At 45.1% G+C, this 23,375-nt stretch overlaps 1 protein-coding gene across 1 annotated transcript in view; it reads left to right on the forward strand.

The window, feature by feature from the left end:
• ATRN (attractin) overlaps nt 1-23,375 on the forward strand; it is a 155,986-nt gene that overhangs the window by 122,853 nt on the left and 9,758 nt on the right. The window contains exons 26-27 of the mRNA XM_040063653.2: nt 108-186; nt 14,118-14,225. Of these exons, the coding sequence (XP_039919587.1) occupies nt 108-186; nt 14,118-14,225 (187 nt within the window). The remainder of the gene's footprint in view (nt 1-107; nt 187-14,117; nt 14,226-23,375) is intronic.

Consider the following 23,375-nt stretch of genomic DNA (forward strand, 5'->3'; position numbering starts at 1 on the left):
GTCTTTTCATTTAACTTTGCATTTCCTAGAGATTTTCAGCTGCCAGTATGTTATGAACAAGGGCAATAAAATATGATTTTCTGTTTTTTTTTCCCTTTCCTTTCCAGTTGTTTCCTGTCATTGCTCCTGGTGGCAGCTGTGGTTTGGAAGATTAAACAAAGTTGCTGGGCATCACGACGGAGAGAGGTGAGAAGGATAAAGTGTTGTTCCTTAAATGACTTTTCAATAGTTGTTCTCTCTGGATGCACATTTATTCACATGTGCATCACATTAACCTTAAGTTGAGGGCCAAGCTAATTCCGTTAATGCTGCTGTTTAGGCCTTTAGCGTATTTTTGCTTACAGTTGCAGTGACAAATTACGTTATTTTAGTATCCTGATGCTGCAGTTTCTGTGAAGCACCAAAAAAATAGGGGTGAATATCCTGAATTCCCAGAACTTCTGTTTCTAGACAGCATAAGTGCAAAACCACATCAATTAGGAGATTCTTTATATCTGTTTCTAAATAGAAAATAGAAACATTAGCTGTTGTGTACTACGTTAAAAAAAGAAGTCAAATCCCCATTTTCAAATTAAATCTGGTTTAGATATTTTGGGTGGTTTTATTTCCCCCTGGAACATTAGGAGCATAAGAAGAAAGTGGGGAAGCCACTCAGGATGTGGAAATCTGTAGTTTACTACTTTAAAATGTGAATTTTAGAGCCAAAGTTTTTCCTCTTTACCTACCCATGGTCCAAATGAGCTTCACAGCTTTTTGCATTGGCATCATGTAAATAACTGTGCTTTATGCCCCCAAAATGCAGTTTCTCCTTGTTAATCCCTGATTTATTTTTTGTTCACTACCTTCTTGTCTTGCTTCTCAATGGAACCTGATTTTCTGTTCCACCCAAAGCACTCAGGGTGACCAAGGTGAGGTGGGCAATTGTTGTGGCCAAAGAATGTGTCCTTAGTCCTCATTTTTCAGCGCAAATGCCCACATACACGAGTTGTGTTTGTAGGGAAGTCTTGTGTGCGACAAGCAACCAACCACACATTCATCAGATTTTCTTGGTGTGCTAATTACTAAAAGCATGGAATGTGCAGGTATCAGGTTGGGCTGGGCTACACCTGGAATTATTTTTAGGAGCTTTGTCTTGTGTTAATCTGTTTATTTCCATGCAAAATGAGAGAAGCCAGACACGATTCGAGCGAGTGCGTGCGCACTTTCTCTATATAGTTATCTAAATGTCATCACCTGAGGCCAGATTCCCTGAGGAATGAGGTGTGTTTCTTCCCTGCTTTGGGATTTTGGGTGAGATCTGACCATTCCTCTCTGTCCCTTCCAGCTGTCCTGCTGAGATGAAGCTCTTGGCAGCTGCAGACGCCCAGCCGTCTCACTGTTCTGTTCAAGAGTGGTTTGTTCCCACAAAGGAGTTGATCAAGAGGATTTGGGGGATTAATTTTTACAGTGTTGGAATTCTTTGCAAGTCACTGTTTCCTGCATATCTTCAGAAATCTGTAGCTGGTTGTACTTGGCAGTGCAGTGGTGTGAATAATATGAATTTATTCCATATGAGGAGCTCCTCTCTGGTAATAAAGCAGGATGATGTCTGATAACTCTTCTCCTCTTCTTCCTCTTTCTGCTTCAGATGTTTCTGCTCTTACGGGTGAACTCAATGCAGAATGTAATCATTGCTTTTCAAATGGATAACCCTTAATCTTGGAAATAATGGAAGTCTTTGAGGTTTTCTGTATTCTCCGAGGATAGATAAATTTTTACTAGGGCATCTGTTTTTTTCCTGCTCGCTTTCTTGGCAAGAAACTAAGCTGGAGTCAGCATAACATCCCCTGTGGCTCCTGGGGTTAAATGTTATCTAGGAATGTATAAGGAATACAGACCAAGAAGTAAATACTGTGCTTTGGAGCTCAGTTAAAGTGTTTGAGTGGTGGCCTAAGTGAGAAATGTCTCTATAAATTAAGTTACAGTCTGATGCATGTTTTAAGGAAAAAAAAAAACCACAACTGGAGTACTGGCAACATATTGGCATATTTCAGTCTGAATTCAATCTACATGTGTGGCTGTTTGACAGGCAGTTCATCAGGGTGATGTTTTCCAGGCACATTCCTGTCTTTTGCTGTTATTTATCTTGCTCTCTCTTTTTATCTAGTGACTCTATCTCATAATTCATGGATCTCTGCTGTTCCATTCATCTTCTGTTAGAAATACTTCTAAGTTTTGAGGAAACAGTTTAAAATCTTTGTCATGCCATAATTACATATATTAATACAATCTTCATCCAGAAACTAAAGTCCACCCAAGGATTTGTTATCTAAGATGATTTTTATAGCTTGAAGGTGGAGTTTTTTGTACTGATTCTCAATAAACCCAAGCAAAGGTCTCTTTAGTACTGTCTTGGTTTTGAAAAGACAGGTGTCTGCTAAGGAGAGGCAGGCCTCTCTAGGAAATGAGGAATTTGAATCCTTCCCTCCGTGTTATTATAATTTGGAAGATTAAAAATAAAACTTTTCAGTCAGAGCTGTGAGGAAATGGAATAACAGTCCTTTACTAGTAAATATAACAGGACAGACAAAAACCAACAGCAATTATAACAATAGTAGAACAGAACCAAGAACCCCGAGGGCACACGGTGGAAGCTCCGGCGCTGATGGCTGGAAGCCGGGCGCGGTGGACTGTCCTCCGCAGGCACGGGGTGTCCTCGGCAGGCAGAGGTGGCAGTGCCGGAGAAGCCGCAGCGGCGGGACCCGGGCTCACCCAAAATCCAGCAGGACAGCGAAGAAACTCCGAATTCCTGGATACTCCAACAGATGGTAGAATTCCCAGGACCAGACTCCTTCGTTACCCGTGGACTCCAGAAGCCAGCCGTGGCCCGATCCGTGCTCCCCCCCCGGAAGAAGAAAAAGAAAAGCCGCGAGATCCCCCCACCCTCCGCTCTCTCCGGGAGCTTTTTTCCCTCCCCCAAAACTAAGTTATCAGTTCTTTTGTCCACGTTAAGCACTCAGCACTTAGTCTCCTAGCAACTTGGGAGGGGGGAAAAAATTCTACGGAGACTCAAACCCCAACAAGTACTTAAAAATAATGGTCGATGCCCCGTCCCTGGCAGTGTCCAAGAGCAGGCTGGATGGGGTTTGGAGCACCCTGGGATAGTGGAAGGTGTCCCTGCCCATGGCAGGGGTTGGAACAAAACATCTTCAAGGTCCCTTCCAACCCAAACTGTTCCATGATTCTACAAAATGCTGCAGCCCTGAAGGAAGATCTTTCTCTGGTTTGGGCTGTATTTTTAGCAGTAGTCAAGTGACAATCACCTGTTTCTCATGTATGTAGTAACTGTAGTAACTTCCCGTGTTCGTAGTAACTCTGTGCTTGTTCTCTAATCGTAACCCAGGAGGCAGTAAAAAATGATGCAATGTGCAGGTAATTCCCAGCTGTCCATCACTCCTGCTTCCAACAGGAGCACTGCAGTGCCCAAGTCCTTATCCCAGTGCAGAGTGAAAAGCTGATGGCTGAGGCTTATTCTGAGATATGTGTAGGGCAGGAAAGGGAATGTGCTGACAGGTTTAGTAGTCAAAATTACTCAGCCAGGATTGCTTGGGAAATGTGGTGGGAGAAGGAGACAGCTGTGCTTGGTGTGGCTGCGTAATGGAACCCAGCAGCATCATTTGGTTGAAACCAAGTTTGCTTTGCTCCTTATGGAGAAGGCAGCATGCTACAAATTCAAAGTTCCATTAGGATCTTGTAAAATACACAAGATTCTCCTGACTTCTTCCCTTTTCTGTATTTCAGCTAAACATCTCTGCCCAGCTGCTTGCACGTGTCCGTGTCAATGCTGCTCAGCCTCCTGGCTGAAGGATCTGTGGGGTGTGCAGACATGGAGTAGCCAATGTGTACTTGTAGGAAAATGAGTTTGGAACACTGAGCTGAAGTTCAGGCCTTGCAGAGTGTAAAACTTGGCCTGAAGTAAAAGTGGGAATGATGTGTCATATCAGGCATGCAGGAGATATAATTGCAAACTGTGTTTTTTCCTTTGCCCTTGAGCCCCATGTTTGAGTGTCTTCAGACATCTTGAAAAGGGGAAAATAGAAGTAAAAAGACGGCTTTTATAGGAGGCTTAGAATGAGGTGAATGACATTAGGAAATAGGGATAGGAAACCTTTTCTGTCTTGTCTGTAGAAAATGACATGTTGAAGCAATCGAGGTAGTAATAGAGAATAATGCACAAAGTATGAGCGTGATGTTAGAATTTTAATATGCTCATTTGCTGTCAGGAATTTCCTGTCCTATTGTTCTGTTTTTGCATCCAAACCCTCTTCTCTTCACCCTCAGTCTTTGTTTCCTTCACTGGGAGCAGAAATAGCTCCCTCCCAGCAAAGGGCGTGTGGCTGCTCCAGGGTGGTGAGGGTCAGCTGGAGCACTCCCTGTGCCTCTTCAGAATGAGGTGGGAGTATCAATACCAAGCACCTACAGAGATAACTAAATTTGGGTGTCTAGAGCTCTATTTCACCCTTAATAAAATTATCTGTATTTTGCCTGCTTTCTTGCCAAGACTAAGACTGAGTATTTTTACTCTGCAATTCACCCACATATTCAGGATGATTTACTGCAGGAATTATCCTTCTCCTTCTCGACTTTGTTGCTGAAACCTTTTTCCTTCCTAAGTGTATTCAGAACTTAGTAGTTCTTCCATTTCCACTGGCATCCTCTGCTGTAACATCCATGCACAGGGAATACCACACAGGCAAGCAGATTCTTGTTTTAAAAGCTGTATGTAAATTTCCATTTCCCGCACTTATGAGTAGTAAAATAAGAGCTGTGTTACTATTAGGTATAACCAGGTATTGGAGTACTGTATCCACACTACTCTCAGCTGTGTTTTGGGTGTTGCAGAGGGTAGGGAACAGCACTGCAAGATTAATTTGTTGTCTGGAAGATAAGCAAGAGTTTAAAGCATCACAAATTCCTCATTTTCTCCAAGGAAGAACATATTGAGGTTTGGTGATGTGAATCAGTGCTGTGGAAAGGAATCATAGAAGATTCATGATGGGATGAGGCTCTTCTAAAGGATCAGCCAAAAGTTTACACAATATGTCCCTGCCCATGGCAGGGGATTGGAGCTAGATGAACTTTAGGTCCTTTCCAAACCAAACCAGTCTGTAACACTCAGTGTCTGCAAGTGGGGGTAAAAAAGTCAAAAACAGTTCTGTTTTTCTCCTGTTTTTAATGGTGAGAGTGGCAATGCCAATAATTTATATTTTTAGAAACACGGCTCTCAGAAACAGTGCTTTTGGCAGGACCTTTTTTAGGTCAATCACATGGTGCAATTCAGTGACTGGTACTAGGCAGGAGGTCAGATCAAATAGTCGTAACTTTCCACTCTCCCTCAGTTTAAAATCCATGAATGGGAACCAGCTCATAGTGCCAGGAGGCTTTTTCCAAAATACAAACACTGTGTGCTCTGTAGTGATCCATGTGGCTTTGGTCACCAACTGGAGGAAATTGTGGCAGAAATAAGGGATGCCCTGAAGAGGAAAAACATCCCAAAATATTGGTGCTGACAAGAGATTCCCGCTTCGGGGGGAAGTTGATGGTCTGGTTTTGTTTGAACATGCTTCTGTCACTTCTGTGCCCAGTGCAGCTCATGTCAGGGGAGCTTGCAGATGGCCAGCTCCAGCTGACCAGTTGTAGGACACCATCAGATGGGGCTGGCAGCCACAGATGTGGCGTTGGCAGATCACTGAGGTCTTGTCACAGAGTCTTCAGTGGAGTTGGTGCTAGGGAATTAAGTTGGTTTTATATCCCAAAAAGGAACTAGTGGGAACTTGAGAAAAGATGAAGCTGGAGTATCAAACTGGATGAAGCTCGAGTATCATGCCTGGGATACCAACCCATTGGATCAAGCCTTCTGTGTGGCAGGGAGTGGAGCTGGATGTGCTTTTAGGTTCCTTCCAACCCAAACCACTCCATTATTCTATGGTTCTATCAAGCCTAGCTCTAGGAGAGTTCAGGCTTATTTTAGAAAAGCCCCTGCCTGGTGTATTGAAGCTGTTCTCGTTTCAGACTCCAGGGTCTCTTTCTGATGGTAGGCGTCAGCTGTACGGGTATCTAATTTAGTTATTTGGAAAAATAAGGGAGAGATTGTGTAATTATTCCACAAGAGCTCTACTCTGTCAAAGCTTCATTGTGCTATTGTAATTATCAGGTATTGGTGTGTATTTTAGTCTGCATGGACTAGATCCTTCTGGTCTTTTAAAAAGAAATGATCTCATTCTCCTTATTAAAGGTCAGGATTTCTATGCCCTCCTACTGGGCATGATTATGATGAATAACTTGCTTATCTTAATCAGGCCTGAATGAAATATCTTCTGTCATTTCAGCATGAGGCAACTTCCCAGCAGCTTTGCTTTCTGGTTTGTTATAGTTTTGAAGTGTGGAAATGCCTGTTGAGAAGGATTTGAACATTAATTCTCTCCTCCTCTCTCTTTCAACATAGTCTGCAAAGTCAGTTACAGAACTAATTAGCTAACATTAATATGTGCACTGCTCTAGGGGCTTAAAAACTTAATTTTCAGTGATGATGAAAGCATCAGAGAAAATTGTTTGTTTGTTGACTTATTTGGTAGCTAGTGTAATTGTAGTTAAATACTTTAAATCACTTAGTTCTGAGATTTGTGGCTCATCTTCGTGGAATATTTATGGCTTGCATGTTTGTTTTTTGCTGATGCCAGTTTTTATTTTGGAAGGTAACTCCCTTTCCCCCAAGGTCGCCAAGTTATGACATAAAGCAAATGTTACTTTGCAGGAAGGATCTATATGTTACTTCCAAGTAATGTACAGTGATTCTGCTCTGGACCCAGGCTGGGAGAGCTGGGAATGTTCCCCTGGAGAGGAGAAGGCTCCAGGGAGAGCTGTGAGCCCCTGGCAGGGCCTAAAGGGGCTCCAGGAGAGCTGAGGAGGGACTGGGGACAGGGGCTGGAGGGACAGGACACAGGGAATGGCTTCCACTGGGAAAGGGGAGATTGGGCTGGGATCTTGGGCAGGAATTCCTGGATGGGAGGGTGGGGAGGGGCTGGCACAGAGTGCCAGGAGAAGCTGTGGGTGTCCCTGGATCCTTGGCAGTGCCGGAGGCCAGGTTGGACCCTGAGGCTGGGAGCAGCCTGGGACAGTGGGAGGTGTCCCTGCCCATGGCAGGTGTTGGAATTAGATGGTCTTTATCATCTCTTCCAACCTAAACCAGTCTGTGATTCCACAGGGCCTGAGCGCCTGTTAGAGCTGGCCCTACAGACACGCAGATCCATCAGGCTGCCACTGCCACCAGGGCTGGAACCTTCTCCATAGGTCCCCATGAGGGTGGTGTCCCCTTTCCACAGTGATTGTCAGCAGCCTGCAAGCTGCAGTTTTGGGAGATGTCATTACAGGTGAGTTCTGGGACGTGTCCTCCCAGCTAAGTTAATCATGCCTGAAAATAGGGTGTTGATAGTTTATGTGCATACAGGAATAGTTATTTGTGCAGAAATGGGACATGCTGCCTGCTGAATTCAAATGGAGCCCTTGAAACAAAAGGATTTGCAGGAATAAGCTCAACATAGCAGTCTGAACAACCCCAACTAACTCAGCTTTTACTCATAGGTATTCTATCTTTCTAATCATCTCCATCTTCCTTATCTTCCTCCCCTTGCTGTGACATCGGAGCTGGGACTTTCTGTAGACTCGCTGTGGTTTATGAGGCTCTGGTTTTAGGCCAATGGGCCAATCCATCTGTGCAATACTGACAGGACTCAGAACACACAGCTGATTTTAGACACTCCTGGGTTTTAAAGTTGGCTATGGACAGCATGGAGAACACAGTGCATGACTTTGCTTTTTGAGACAGAGTGGATCTTGATGTTTTCCATGGTGGTACAGAACTCCAGAATCAGAGTCCCAGTTCAGCTGGGACTTGGTCATAACTGTAGCTTTGAGGCGCCACCTGAAATTCATTGCAGCCTTGAAGGTTGTCATACAAATATTCAAGGAAGACTTCTAATAGTACTTGTCTCATCAGAATGAGAGGAAATGGCCTCAAGCTGTGCCATGAGAGGTTTAGGCTTTCTAGTCCTGGCACAGCTGCCCAGGGCAGTGGTGGAGTCCTCTTTCCTAGAGGGATGTAAAAGCCGTGCAGATGTGACGCTTGGGGACATGGGTAAGTGGTGGCCTTGGCAGTGTGGGGTTAATGGTTGGGCTCAGTGGTCTTAGAGGGTTTTCCAGCCTTAATGGTTCTGAGTCTGTCAAAGTAAAGGAATGTGTAGCTGCTCTGTTGGAGTGTTTTCAATAAATGTTCTTCTCAAACCAAATGTTCTTCTAAATGCCCTTCTAAAAAGAGCACCAGTGGGTCCAGAAATATCTGAATTTCAGAAATACCTTGAAAAATTAGAGCTACAAATTTCCTGGGGCAAAACCCACTGTTGATCAGACCATTGCTCTTTTCTGGCTCTCCTTGTTGAAGTTCACCTCTTTGACCGAGGCCTGGTGTGATGGTACCAGACACCCCAGCAGACAGACTCCGTCTGCCTGGCCTGAATACATCCTGTCTGCTGGAATTTCCTCCCCTTCCTGTGGGATGCTGCTTGCTTTTACTTTCCATTAAAATGAAAGCTCATTCATGCCTGCTGCTCACTTAACACACCCATGGATTTAGAATCATAAAATGGTTTGGCTTGTAAGAGACCTTAAAGTTCATTTCATTCCCCCACCTGCTGTGGGCAGGGACACCTTCCACAGGCTGCTCCAAGCTCTGTCCAGCCTGGCCTTGGGCACTGCCAGGGATCCAGGGACAGCCGCAGCTGCTCTGGGCACCCTGTGCCAACGCTTCACTCCTGTCCTCCTTGAGTTCCTGCTGTTTTCCTTCTTAAAAAAAAAACCAACGAACAACCCCCACAAAAACAAACAACAACAACAACAACAAAAAAAAACCCACAAACACCCCCCCCCAAAACAAAACAAAACAAAACCAACAACCACAACAACAAAAACCACACCAAAATAAACCAGCAGAAAAAGAGACAAACTGCTCATGTAGATACTGGATTTCCTTATGACTTCTAGATCGCTGTTTCGATGAGCTTGTTTTTATGGCCACTCTTCATAAGGAGCAAATAAAATCCAGAATATGTGACTTTCTTCTGGGAAAATCACTGTTATTTCATGGCTGAAAATATCAGAGCCCCATCCCCAAAGCTGCTGGAGCGCTGTGCCCGTGAAGCAGTCTCTGCAGGGGGCAGTTGCTGCGATGGATGTAAGCAGCGTGGTTATATGGAGCATCATGGCTGGTTTATGGTGGGAATAAAATGTCCAGGCTTCTCCTGTCAGGAAACACGGCATAGGTTATATTAGTCAATTAACCTGGTAACCTGAATAGCTGTTTTTCTTCTCTGTGAGAGCCTGCACTGCTGCCTGCCAGGGCTTTCCTCACTTCCTCAGGAGGTTTTTCTCCCATCAGTAACACACTCTTCATTTTAGATTGTCCATTACTCAATGTATGTGAGTTAAAAATACTCCTGGTAGGAATAACTTTGTTTGAAGGGTTCCAGGCCGGGTTGGACTGGGCTTAGAGCAACCTGGTCTAGTGGAAGGTGGAACAAGATGGTCTTTAAGGTGCCTTCCAACCCAACCCATTCCATAATTCTGTGATACGGAAAAAAAATCAAACTCTAAGAAAATGAAAGTGTGCACATTCTCACAGTTTGCAGTTGTTTTAATATTAAAGGCCAAAGGTGTATTCCAGGCTTTTTGACGTGATTTCTTTGTAAGGCTGTCGAACACTTGGCCTTTAAAATCCCTTTGTGTCTAAGTGATTTAAAATATTCCCAGGTTGTCCTATTAATTGTGTCATCTGGAAAACCAGGATTGGCTTGAAAGAGGATTGAGGTTTGCTATTTGAAATCTTAGGAAGCCCATCATTAGGGGTGAGGGAAAGGCAGGTTCTGGAGTATCCAGATGTTAATAGCTGCTGACTTGCAAAGTCTTGCTCAGCCTCTTGATGGGGAAAAGTCACAATTTCTCCCTTACAGGATCATAAAGTCTTTTAATTAGAATTTTGACACATCAAACAAATACTGAAGGATAGATATGTGTCTGGATTAAGCAGGCATGGTGCAAGCCTTGGGGGAGAGAGTGACATTCAAGTTACATAACAATTATTTCTTAAATTAATTCTTAATTTTTAAGGGGAACTTTGTAACATGACTTGTGCAACACCAGAAGCTGGTGTTAGAAAAAGGATGTTCCTTTAGGCACTTGCTGCTTTGGTTGCATCCTGGACCTCTGATTTTACCTGGTTTGGACATTTTTTTGCTCATGTGAGAGCCCACCTGCAGAACTGCCCCAGCCCTGGGGCCAACAGCAGAAGGACGTGGAGCTGCTGGAGAGAGCCCAGAGGAGGCCATGGAAATGCTTCCAGGATTCTGGAGCCCCTCTGCTCTGGAGCCAGGCTGGAAGAGCTGGGAATATTCCTCTGGAGAAGGGAAAAATCCAGGGAATCCTCCGAGTCCCTGAAGGGGCTCCAGGAGAGCTGGAGAGGGGCTGGGGACAAGGGCTGGAGGGACAGGACACAGGGAATGGCTTCCCACTGCCAGAGGACAGGGATGGATGGGATACTGGGATACAGGAATTCCTGCCTGGGAGGGTGGGGAGGGGCTGGCACAGGAAGCCCAGAGGGGCTGTGGCTGCCCCATTCCTGAAATCATTCAGGGCCAGGCTGGATGGGGCTTGGAGCACCCTGGTCTGGTGGAAGGTATCTCTGTCTGTGGAAGGAGGTGGAACTGGATAATCTTTGGGATCCCTTCCATTCCAAACCATTCTGTGATTCTGTATTCTCAAAGCTACTTTTTGACTTCAGTAGGAGTCATGTTGCCAAATTGCACATTTTCTTTAGTAAAATAACTTCCTTTGAAGAACTAATAGCTTTTAGTTCGTCAGTCTCTTGGACATCTTCATTGGGACAGCTTGTTCATTGATTTTATAGCCATTAAACAAAGCACTTTGCAATAGCTGAAGGGGACAATTACAGGGACAACAACCCAGCAATCTGTTTCACACTTGCTTTCGTCTGCAATCTGCTGGTGTGCTTTAAATATCCGAACACTCCTTGTGTCCTTTTACCCAGTGTAAGTTACACACAAGTTTGCTTACGAACACTCCATTTGTGTGGATCTGTTGGGTTTTTGCTTCGTGACAGTATCTACAATCTGCTCAAAAATGCCTTTTTTCCCTTTTTCTTTTAAAAATAAAGGAAAGCTTTATCACATGCCTTTTATGGCAGTAAAATTTTACCCTTTTTTTAGCTAGACTGTGAGCCATAGAAGCTCATACACCCCCCGAGCTTATCTACATTAACCTCATCATTGACATTGCCTGCACCCCCAAGTTACAGAGACAGACCTCTAGGCTTCTGCACTGAAAAAGTCTCAAAATTATAGGTGATTTGGCGAAGCAAAGACCATAAAAGGTTCCCAGAGCGTGGTAATTAGTGGGAGAGGGTCTAGCTGGAGGCCTGTCTCTAGCGGTGTCCCCCAAGGTGTTGTGCTGGGCCGGGTGCTGTTTGGCTCGTCAGTGATGGTGGTGAGGGATCGGTGCCGCCACAGAGGGGAGAGCAGCCCCTAGGGCTCTGTGCTGCTCTTCAGATGGACCTCGGCAGGTGGGAGAGGGGCAGAGAGGAGCCTGCTGAAACTCCACAAGGGCAAAGGCCGGGGTCCTGCACCCGGGGAGGAGCAAGCACCAGCTCCTGGTGGACGGGCAGCTGTCCCTGAGCCAGCTGTGCCCCGAGGGCCGGGGAGGCCAATGGGATCCTGGGGGCAGCAGGAAGGGCACTGCCAGCGGGTCATGGAGGGATCCTGCCCCTCTGCTCAGCCCTGGAGGCTCCTCTGGAGTGCAGTGTCCAGCTCTGGATCCTCAGCACAGCAGGGGCAGGAGCTCCTGGAGCTGAGGAAGGGCCTGGAGTATCTCCATGCCCAGGGAAGGCTGAGGGAGCTGGGGCTGCTCAGCCTGGGGAGGAGCTCAGCTGAGAGAGGCCCTGAGCCCTGGGTATCCCTGAGTGTCCCTGTGTGTCCCTGTGTGTCCCTGTCTGTCCCCGTGTGTCCCCATGTGTCCCTGTCTGTCCCTGGGTGTCCCCGTGTGTCCCCCTGTGTCCCTGTCTGTCCCCATGTGTCCCTGGGTGTCCCCATGTGTCCCTGTCTGTCCCTGTGTGTCCCTGGGTGTCCCTGTCTGTCCCCGTGTGTCCCCCTGTGTCCCTGGGTGTCCCTGTGTGTCCCTGGGTGTCCCCCTGTGTCCCTGGGTGTCCCTGTGTGTCCCTGTGTGTCCCTGGGTGTCCCCGTGTGTCCCTGTGTGTCCCTGTCTGTCCCTGTCTGTCCCTGTGTGTCCCTGTCTGTCCCCGTGTGTCCCTGGGTGTCCCCGTGTGTCCCCATGTGTCCCTGCATGTCCCTGGGTGTCCCCGTCTGTCCCTGGGTGTCCCCGTCTGTCCCTGTGTGTCCCTGTCTGTCCCCATGTGTCCCCATGTGTCCCCGTGTGTCCCCCTGTGTCCCTGTCTGTCCCCATGTGTCCCCATGTGTCCCTGGGTGTCCCTGTGTGTCCCTGTCTGTCCCTGTGTGTCCCTGTCTGTCCCCATGTGTCCCCATGTGTCCCCGTGTGTCCCCCTGTGTCCCTGTCTGTCCCCATGTGTCCGCCTGTGTCCCTGTCTGTCCCTGTGTGTCCCTGTCTGTCCCTGGGTGTCCCCATGTGTCCCTGTCTGTCCCTGTGTGCAGGGAGGGTCAGAGCAGGGCCCAGGCTCTGCTCCAGGCCCAGAAGTGACACCAGAGCCAGGGGCAGGGACTGAACCCAGGAAGGAGGTGGAACTTGGATGATCCCTAAGGTTCCTTCCAGTCCAAACCATTCTGGGATGTGGTGATTCTATGAATTAGTTCTGGCCAAAGAATGTTGCTGGATAGCAGCACCTTCCTTTCACCTTCTGCTGTGCTGCATGGGGAATATCTGGGGCATGAAGCATTTTGTGGGGTTTTTTACAGTGCTTTTTGAGTGCTGTAGATGATCGCTTTGGGCTTGGGGTGTCAGATTGCCCAGGATTAATGGGGAAATGCAGGTGGCAGTGGTGGGAATTCTAGAGAGCGTTTGGTGGTGCCTCAGTGCAGCTTAAAAATAGAGGATAACTGGTACTGCTGTAGTAAGTAGTGATGGTAAATGTGTAGAGCTGTGCGAGAGCTTTGGGCAGTTTCTGCATTTAAGGTTACGAGCACTGGGTTTTCTCATGCTGCACAAAGTGTTTGCGTCTTCCCTTATTTAAATAGAGACTGAGTCCCATTGGACCCCTTGCTTCAGGGAATTCTGGCTTCTGCCTGCCCTTACAGGCTGTGTTGTCACTATTAGAGATTAGTCACTGGAGCCAAAAACAAGTGTGTCCACAGCTCAGCTAAGACCGAAATGCTGTTTCCAGCCCAGCTGTGTAGAAAGAGTCTATTTTTTGTGTGTTAATAAAGGGGAAGCTGCATCGTAATGCTTAGAAGTGCTTAAGAGCACAATAAAGAGATGTCTTGTGTCATGAGGGCTTGTGGGGATTTGCCCAGGAAGAGTTTTTTTATTTTAATAAAACATTTTGCAATAAGGACATGTTTGCCATTTTCTGTAGCCGGCAAGGAAACAATTAAAAAAGGGGATTATTCAATAGAAGCCTGACAACATTTTGCTGGTGCTATTACAAAAAATAGCAACTTCATTCTTACCATAGTTACATACTGCTGCTAGTTTAATTTAAAAATGATTCCCACAAATCCTGTGGAGTGGGAATCTGATAGGTGATGACAAACAACAGCTTCAAAAGTAAGTAACTGTTTTACGGAGACTCACTCAAATAATTTTCCCTCCCAGATGTGTCAGGCTTACATTGTTCATTCAGCTTTACTTCCAGTAACTTGTTAAATTATAGTAATGTGAATATTTACCATTATCTGTGTTCTTAAAGCCATTAAAACCCCCGGAGGTTATTTTTTTCAGCATTCATTGACGTCCGTTTGTATCGGGCAAAACCTTTTAGATACATTTGTCTTTCATCTTTGTGTCGGAACAATACGATGATAATATTTTTCTGTTTAATAAATTAGCAACTACTGCGTGAGATGCAACAGATGGCAAGTCGCCCCTTCGCCTCCATCAACGTTGCCTTAGAAACAGATGAAGAGCCACCAGATCTCATTGGGGGAAGCATAAAGGTGAGAGCTGGGGCTTCGGGATGGTCCTCACCGCGATTAACCATGGATATTTCACACAATAATCCCAAAGCCTCTCATTTGTTTATATACCTGCAAGAAACTGCAAGTCCAGGAGGTCCAACAGGTACCATTTTAATTTGCTTTTATCCCTTCAGATATTCACTTAAAACTTTTGGGCTGGTTCAGATTAAAGTTATAATGGTGCTGGGTTTGAAGGGTTGGGTTTGCCTTGTCAGTTTTTATGCTTTGAAATAGAGAAGAATTCAGCTTTACACCAGAGAACACTGGGCTGGAAATAGTTGTAGGTGCTGCAAATAGAAACCCTTTCTCGTCATGTCTCAAAACAAATGTGAATATAATCATGTCTATCTACTGTGATAATGTTAACATGTTTCTGATTGACAATATATATTCCAATATATTTTGTGATTAGCAAATAGGAGCATGAAGAAATCATTGTCATACACCAGGCTGGCATGTTGTTACACACAACACATTGAATTTTTAGTAAAAGCATATTTAACAGGTGATGAATCAATTCTAAGGTCTTTTTGATGTGAGACTTTGACCAGCACAGACTTTTATATAAAAAGAAAAAGTGAAGAACCTGAGAATGCTGATTATTTTTCTTTCTTATCTAAGGCAGCTGGATTGTTTTATTTTATTTAGACTGAAGCTTTTTGGAAGATTTCTCATTAGCTTCAAGGTTAAGAAGGATAGATGTAGATTAGATGTTGGGAGGAAATTCTTCCCTGGCAGGGTGTTGAGGCCCTGGCACAGGGTGCCCAGAGCAGCTGTGGCTGCCCCTGGATCCCTGGCAGTGCCCAAGGCCAGGTTGGACCCTGGGGCTGGGAGCAGCCTGGGACAGTGGGAGGTGTCCCTGCCATGGCAGGGGTGGCACTGGAGGAGCTTTCAGGTCCCTTCCAACCCAAACCAGTCTGAGATTCTATGACTGTTTCAGGTACTAAGTTTCTCACATTCTCTTAATATAACAAGCGAGCTAGTTTATTTGTTTGTTTGTTTGTGTGGGGGGTTTTTGATATTTTTTTTTTTTTTAGTACATGTATTTTAATCATTCTAAAACACATGAAAGCAGTCTGACCCCAGAACTTCTATTTGGTGAGTAATGCTTCTTAAATCTTGGCCTGAGGATCAGGAAATGTCACCATTAAGGTTGCCTGTATAGCATTAGCTCTTCCTTATTTATGTGTAAAATGGTCTGTCATGGCAGGTTTTAATACTTTTCCACTTGGTGTCCTGCACCATGTTCTGGGTGGACATTGTGTAGAAGCAGCTTTTCAATACATTGAATCACAGAATAGTTAAGGTTGGAAAATCCCTCTAAGACCATTGAGTCCAACCACTCTGCAGCACTGCCAGGGCCAGCACTGCCCCATGCCCACAACCACAGGGCTTTCAGATCCCTCCAGGGAAGGGGACTCCACCCCTGCCCTGGGCAGCTGTGCCAGGACTGGGCAGCCCTTTCTGTGAAGACATTTTCCCTGATTTCCAGTCTAAACCCCTCCTAGTACAGCATTAGGCTGTTTGCTCTCATCCTGTCTTGCGCCTGGTTTGGAGCATAGTGGAAGTAAAATAAAATTTGCCAAGGTCCTCAGTAATTCAGGTGATTGAGTATCTGGACCTCTCCTTGCATGCTCTGGTTGGTTCTCCTCCCCACTGACTTCCTTTTGACTCCAGATCCCCAGGTTTTCTGATTTTTTTATAATTTCCCTGCTTCTGTCATGAGGCTGGCACTGGGAGTCATTACCTCTTATAACTCACCAAAACTTGGGAATCCACCCTTGGAAAACTGGATTGCCATTCACCAAATTAGACAGAACCTTTATATCATTGCTCATCAAAAAGGCTGTGGGATGCATATGGATGTGGCATCAGGCTGGAGGCAGATCTGGGAGGATGTAGCCTGGCTGCAGATGGTTTTGGGTTGCAGTCTGTCAGTCTGGGGCCCTTCCCTTCATCTTCTTCTGTTGTCTGGAAGTAAACTAGCTAAAACCACCACTCGTGTGGGATCAGGCCAGAACAAAGCTGTTCGAAACTTTTTGATCTTTGACAAGTTGTTTGCACTCAGACTACAGAGAGGATAAACTTTGGATCTCTTCAGTTGTAATGAGTGTGTTATTTCTCCTCTTGTTCTGCTGCCCTCATCTTGTCTGGCCTCCTTGGGTTCCTCTACAACGCCTGGAGAAGCTGATTTGAAGCACAATAAGACAGACTGTGGAGATTTATCCTATTTTAGACCCAGAAATCATTAGGCACTAGTAATTACCTCTGTGCTGATAACTCAGATATATGTTTCTTAATCAATTTTGGGATGTCTTTGAGATGGTCTGATTCATGCAGTGGCACAAAGCCTGTACAGTCATCTGGAGCCGAGGAGATGAATGTGCACCTGAAGTGTTGTGCCAATGGGTAACTTCATAAAATCATCGAGTCAATGCTTTAGGTTGGAAGAAAACTTGAAGAGCATCCTGTTCCAACTACCTGCCATCATCTGCTGGCAGGTGTGGGTGCAGAACAAGGGTGCCTCTACATGACAGGGAGAGTTGCTAGATTTTATGGGGTTTATATAGTTTTTTTTTCTTCTCTTGGAGAACTTTGCTAGGGAAAAAAGTAGTCATAAAAGGCCAGAATGTTTCACTGAAGGAGAGGAGGCTTGGGAAGGTTATGGGTTGGAAGCAGCTTGGGGAATGATGCTTCCAAAATAGTCTGGCCTGTTGGTCCCTGCATGGAAATGAATTTAAATAGAAATGAAAAACCAGTCTGAGTATCTGTGGGGTGTTATGGTTTAACACTAGCCAGCAGCTTGGGTTTTTCTCCTCATCCCTTTTGCACCTGCATGGGGAAAAGCTCTTGGCACGAGGGAGCAGCAGGAAGATGGGCTGGGCCGATACAGAATTGGACAGCTGTGCTTTTCTTTGTGGTTGCTTTGTGCTCTGGCTGTTCTTTAACTCTTAGCCAAGACGAGAGGGAAATGTTCCTGTGGCGCTGGATGTTGTATCCGCCCTCCAGTTCCTCTGCCATCCACCATGTTGAAATTTTAGTCTTCATTTTAATGCAGAAAGCCAGACTTGCATTATCATGAATTCACTGATGGTTTTCTTTCCCCGTGGGAATCAAAGCCTTTGATTAATGGCAAGTTGATTTGAAGGTTACAAAGAAGAAGTGGAAAATGGAATGTCTTGTCTGCAAAAGATTAATTTCCTATTCCATTGTCCACAGCCAGTTGGCAGCCAGTGTCAAGTTAGTTCCATCCTAAGCTAATGTTTTCCAGCTGGACAGCATTAGAACTGTGTTTTCAATTAGTAGTTTTCCTGGGGTACTTAGGAGTAATAGAAAGTGATTTACCTGCAGGGAAGCAATTCCTATTAGAGGCTGCAGCTAGGCAACACATAACTAGCTGCTTTAGTTTATTTGCCACTCAACAAATACCCACTGAATCGCAAATCTCCCACTAAATTCGCTTAGTTATTACAAAATCTCTTGGCTTCTCTCTGCAGCTCTTTGTGCATTCAGAGGTGCTGAATATTGCAATTTTTTTTCTCAGAGTATTTAACTTCCTTGGGTGCCTGGGACTCATCCAAGTATCTAAACTGGTATTGCTGTAGCTCAGGCTTTTTTAGGGCTGGTTATCGGATTAATCTAAGTCTAGTAATCCTCTGCAGCCATTTTTAGAAGCTTTCCCGAAAGAATTTGGGAAGTTTATAATTTTGACATTGATTTCCACATATCTTAAGTTGCTAAAGGCAAGAAGTTACCTTGGAAAAAACATGCACAGCCTAGCAAGCAAGTGCTGAGGTTGAGCAAAGCACTTACAGGGTCAATAAAAAATGGTTGCATTGGGAAAAAATTGCCCTCAAGTTGGAAAAAAATTATTTTGGAATCTTTCAGAGCAGGGCTGGAGCAGTCTTTGTTGTGCCGTGTTCAGGGATCCAGCACATGAAGCCAGTGCTAAGTGTTGATTATCTTTGCATCCATGATCCTTAGTTTCCTAAAGGGAAAGGGAGAAGCATTTGGTGAGCAAAATCCTTGCGAAGTTCATGTAGCGTGTTCTGTACCATTGTACCAATGTGCCTTCAATCCTGCTGTTTGGGGGCTTCACTGCACCTGAATCAGACAGCAGCGAGCTGATTCCTTAAAAACAGCAGATAAATAGATGGGAAGCAGCATTTTACTCTAGTAATTAGTTTGCTTTGTTATGGGAGAAAGTGCTTCTGAGTGGTTTAAAGGCTGCCAGAAGATCCCATCTGTTCAAGTGCAGAGCTGAGGTGATGAGCTGATTTGGGAGTGGGTAGGGGGTACCACAGATTAATTAATATATTTTCAGTCTATTTGTATTTTGCATCTGAGTGATGCTCTTGTTAAATTCCTTTTCTATTGCAATGAAGTTGCAACCAGCAGTAAAGGAGCAGAGAAGTGAGTAGTAAGTCCTGTGCCACAGGGAGCAGGGTTTGGGGAAACTGCAGGGTGACCATTGACTTGAAGTGAAGAATCTGCCAGCACTTCTGCAGGGTGAATTCATCTTAATTTTGACATGTAGCTTGATTTTGGGCTGTTTCATGCAGCTGGAGTTCAGTAAAGAACTAAAGGCCGAGGAATTGATGGTTTTTACAGCTTTTATCCTGTTCTGGTTGTCACTCTTGATGACTCACTTTCCCCTTTACTTCACACACTGCTGACCTGCTTTTGGTCCATTGAATTTGCTGATGGTCCAGCTTTTGTGACCTCTCCCAACAGTTAGTGTAAGCATGGCAAGGACAGCTCCAGCGAGCTGAGACTGGGGGTCCTGTGCAAGAGGCAGGTTCAGAAGGAGGGCAGGCTTGAGGTGTGATGTACAAAAGCCTCGTTAAGCAGAAATGACCAGGCTGTGTCAAATCATAGAATTGGTAAGGCTGGAAAAGGCCTTTAGAACTACCATGTGCATTCATGAACACAGCACCACGCACCATTAAACTGTTTTCAAGTACCACATCCACAAGATTTTTGAGCATTTCCAGGGATGGTGATGCCCATTTCCCTGGGCAGCCCGTGCCAGTGCTTTACAACTCTTTCCATGAAGAAATTTTCCCTAATATCCAGTCCAAACCTCCTGAGGCACAACTTGAGCCTGTTTCTTCTTGTCTGATCAAGATCTTGTCTGATCAAGAGGGGGACAGAGCAGCTTAGGGTTTTTCACGGATGATATAAATAGGCTGAAAGTCATTTCTATTCTCAGAAGTTGCAGGAAGAAGATGAAATTGAGGGATGGGGGAAATAAACTGAATAATCCTGATCTGCTGTGGCAGTTGCTGCAGCCTTTGAGGCCAGAAAGGCCAGAGTGGTTCTGCCTGACCTGGCTAAGGTAGACTCTGGGTTTCTCAACTGGCCTTTGGAAAAGTAGTTTGATTTCTAACGTCTTATTTCTGGGCTTTCTGGCATCTACTGATTCTAGGAGCTTTTCCATATGTTAGCACCAAGGAATTCCAAGGCTGTCTGTGTGTAGCTGTCTCCTTGTCTTTAGCAAAACCACTTCTGCTCTTTAGATTCTCTCCTGGAGCACTGAGGTGACAAAGAAACACATGAGGAGGACACCCCAGCTTATACTTTGTATTTGGTGTTCATTCCTCTTCTGTTGGCCCTCTTTCAGGGTATGGAAAAGTGTGGGATCCCCTTTGAAGGAATGCCAGTGGTAGGAAGGGAGTGTTCCCTGGGCAGCTGAGGTGTGTGAAGCACATTAGCTGCACTAGAATTCCATATAGGCTGGCTGTGATCCCTCCTACCAAAACATCAACAAAAATACCCAGTAAAACCTTCACCTAATTAATTATTTCCAATTATATCTTTTGATTTTTATTGCAAAATTAGGGGAAAAATTAGGAGAAACTTTTGCTACTCCCATGATATATCAAATATAGGTATTTGGAAGGGAGCTGTCATGAGATCAGCAGCTATATCTGTTAAGCCTGCCTTGTATTTTTGGAATATTTGGCTGATAAGTGATTTTAAGTAGTTTTAGATTTGAAGAGCGTAAACATTTCTGCAGGTTGGACCGTGATTTTAGCTGATAAGGAGGAATTTGCTGGAAGGAGAGGAAGGAGCATGAGGCTTCCCACAGGAGAAGGATTTTCTAAGTTAATTTTTTTCCCTGTAACAAGCATCTCTCTGATTGAAGTACTAATAACACCAGCAGCTTCTCAACAGCATTATCAAGGACTTATTTGCATTCATTTATGCCAAGTAGTTGTTTTGTGTGTTGTGTTTGCAATCTTTATCCAACTGTCCCGTTTTGTTGGGTTTTTTACTTCTCTCTTTTCCTGTGCAAAAACCGAGTGCCTGAAAAGAACTGTAGAAGTCCTGCCTCTTCACCCGTCAAAAATCAAAATAAATACCCACCATTGGTATGCACACAGATCTCCCTGAGGGATGGCCTCATCCATCCCCTCCCTGGGGCACGGCTGGGAATTGAAGGAGGAGGAGGAGGGCGTTGGCATCCATGAGCGGCCAAGCTCAAACTGTGACACGAGATTTGGTCATTTCAGGGGTACTGCCTTGGAGCTCCAAATTCACCTCTCAAAATCCTCCCCTTCAGCCTGAGCTGCTGGCTGGGTGCTGCTGGACTGACAGGAGCACTTGGAAATACAGAGCAGTTGTTAAATAAGGGGGGAGCAGACTTGGGGCCCCGTGGAGCTGGTGGCATGTGGGCTCCAGGTATGGGGTGCTCAGATCTGAATTTCCCATTTCAGGCTGTTAGCATACATCTCAGGGTTTGAATATTATTTTTGTTTAGTTTTTCTCATTCAGCAACCCAGTTTTGGGACCAAGTCGGTTCATTCCCCAGCCCCTCTAAAATTCCATGGTAGATGCCAGGGACAAGGTAAATGTAAATTTTTAATCTAAACTCATTTACTGTGAATTATTGCTGGAAGTTCATTCATCTCTATCTTGCAGGACACACGTATTACCCCGAGAATATGATTTTTAAAGCTTAATAATCCATTTTTAATAGGAAATTGCTTGTAACTTGTTTTGCAAATGTTCACTCAGCTTTTAATGGCACAATTTAAAAACTGGCAAATGGAATTTGACCCTTTTTCTACTGAGTGAAATCACCTGAACAAGTGGAATCAAATAATAAAACTGAAATGTTTGGGTAATGTTCATTTTCCCATCCACCACCGTAAGATTTTTCCTTTATTTTAATTTTCCTCCTGGAAATTGAAAACCATGTAAGACTTATTTGTCCAAACCACAGAAACATTTTTTCTTGTTAAGGAAAAAAAATTCTCCGTGGTATTTTTTTTTTAATACATCTTGAAATGCAATATGCTGGCAATGTATCACAGAACCTAAATAAAACGGATGCTCTGTGTGTGAAATTATACAGAATATTTATTGTTCTAGCCATTAGTTTTATATGATGCATTATTAACTTTTTGAATTTGTCAAGTAAAAGCAGCGTAAATAGAAATAATGAGATGAAATAAAAATGTTTAGGTTGAGCATCACACAATTCAACCTACGTGGGGAAAGTATTCGGCTGTGAAATTGACTCCCAAGGGAACTGGTGGTGTATTCCACACCTGGGTCACCTAGAAATAGCCAAGCCAAATTCCTGGGAAATGCCCTGGTCGTGTGGAAAATCCTGCTGGAGAAACTGGACTAATTGAATCCCCTAATAACTCTCTTACTGCTTTTAATGTCTGTAATGGTTTACACTTTATGCATGCTAAATTCACACCAAAACTCAGAAACAAATGGAATTACTTGGCTTTTTAGTGCTGGCATGGGCCAGTAAAATCATCTGTGGAAAACAGCTGACAGTAGCTTTCATTTTTTCTGGGAACGACGGGGTTATGTCAACGTAGCAGAATGACGCCATAACTGCCTCTTTCCACCCAGAAGAGGGTGCTCACGATTTCCAGGCTAAGAGGGCTTGACTGGCTTTTTGCTCTTTATATGACATTTGTACCATTCTAGTTCTTGGAGTCCTTGGGGTTTTTCCCATCATTTCCATTGATGGTTGCTTTGCTGCTGTGGAGGAGCATGGAAAGCCCTTTGCAGGGAAGGGTTCAGGTTATTCAGTGCAGGGGAGGGGGTCTCTGTCCCTGTGCCCCTGAGGTGAGAGCCCACCTGCAGAGCTGCCCCAGCCCTGGGGCCAACAGCAGAAGGGCATGGAGCTGCTGGAGAGAGCCCAGAGGAGGCCATGGAAATGCTTCCAGGATTCTGGAGCCCCTCTGCTCTGGAGCCAGGCTGGGAGAGCTGGGAATGTTCCCCTGGAGAAGGGAAAAATCCAGGGAATCCTCAGAGTCCCTAAAGGGGCTCCAGGAGAGCTGGAGAGGGACTGGGGACAAGGGCTGGAGGGACAGGACACAGGGAATGGCTTCCCCTTGCCAGAGGGCAGGGCTGGATGGGAGATTGGGCAGGAATTGTTCCCTGGCAGGGTGGGCAGGCCCTGGCACAGGGTGCCCAGAGCAGCTGTGGCTGCCCCTGGATCAATCCCTGGCAGTGTTCCAGGCCAAGTTGGACACTGGGGCTTGGAGCAGCCTGGGACAGTGGAAAGGGTCCCTGCCCATGGCTTTAAGATGAGTTTTAAGGTCTCTTCCAACTCCAACCATTCCATGATTCTGTGATTAGCTCTATGAATTTCTCTCCAGCATGCTGGAGGCAGTTTTCCCTATTTCTTTGAGGACAGAGGTACCTTAGGGCAGGGGCCCGATGACAGCCAGCTGCAGTTGTCTGTCCATCGCCATTGACTGTGGTCTTTGTCCAGCACCAGGGTTTTGTTCTCCTCTCTTCTCTTCTCTTTATCTGCTCCCAGGGTGGGACTCTGGCTGTTCAGGCACCTCTCAAAGGAGTCCTCTCGTGGTGAGTGTCTGAGAGATACGCCTTATTTGAGTAGATTTCAATAACATCTACTTTATTGTGCCATTAAGCCTTCAGTAAAAAAGAATCGCTTCTATAATTCAACAATGGGTTTATCCAAACCTCTGAATGGAAGTTGCTGGCAGAGACAGGTTTTAAGCATCTGATAGAGGTTATTACAAAGTTTGGAAATACACCTAATTTATGTATCTTTTTAAAGTTTACCCTTAAGAGCCATCTGATCTCTGCTTTCCAAGTCTACTCAAAATCTTCTTGCAGGGGAACAGCTTG

Source organism: Hirundo rustica, chromosome 5, assembly GCF_015227805.2.
Source record: "Hirundo rustica isolate bHirRus1 chromosome 5, bHirRus1.pri.v3, whole genome shotgun sequence".
Lineage (NCBI taxonomy): Eukaryota > Metazoa > Chordata > Aves > Passeriformes > Hirundinidae > Hirundo > Hirundo rustica.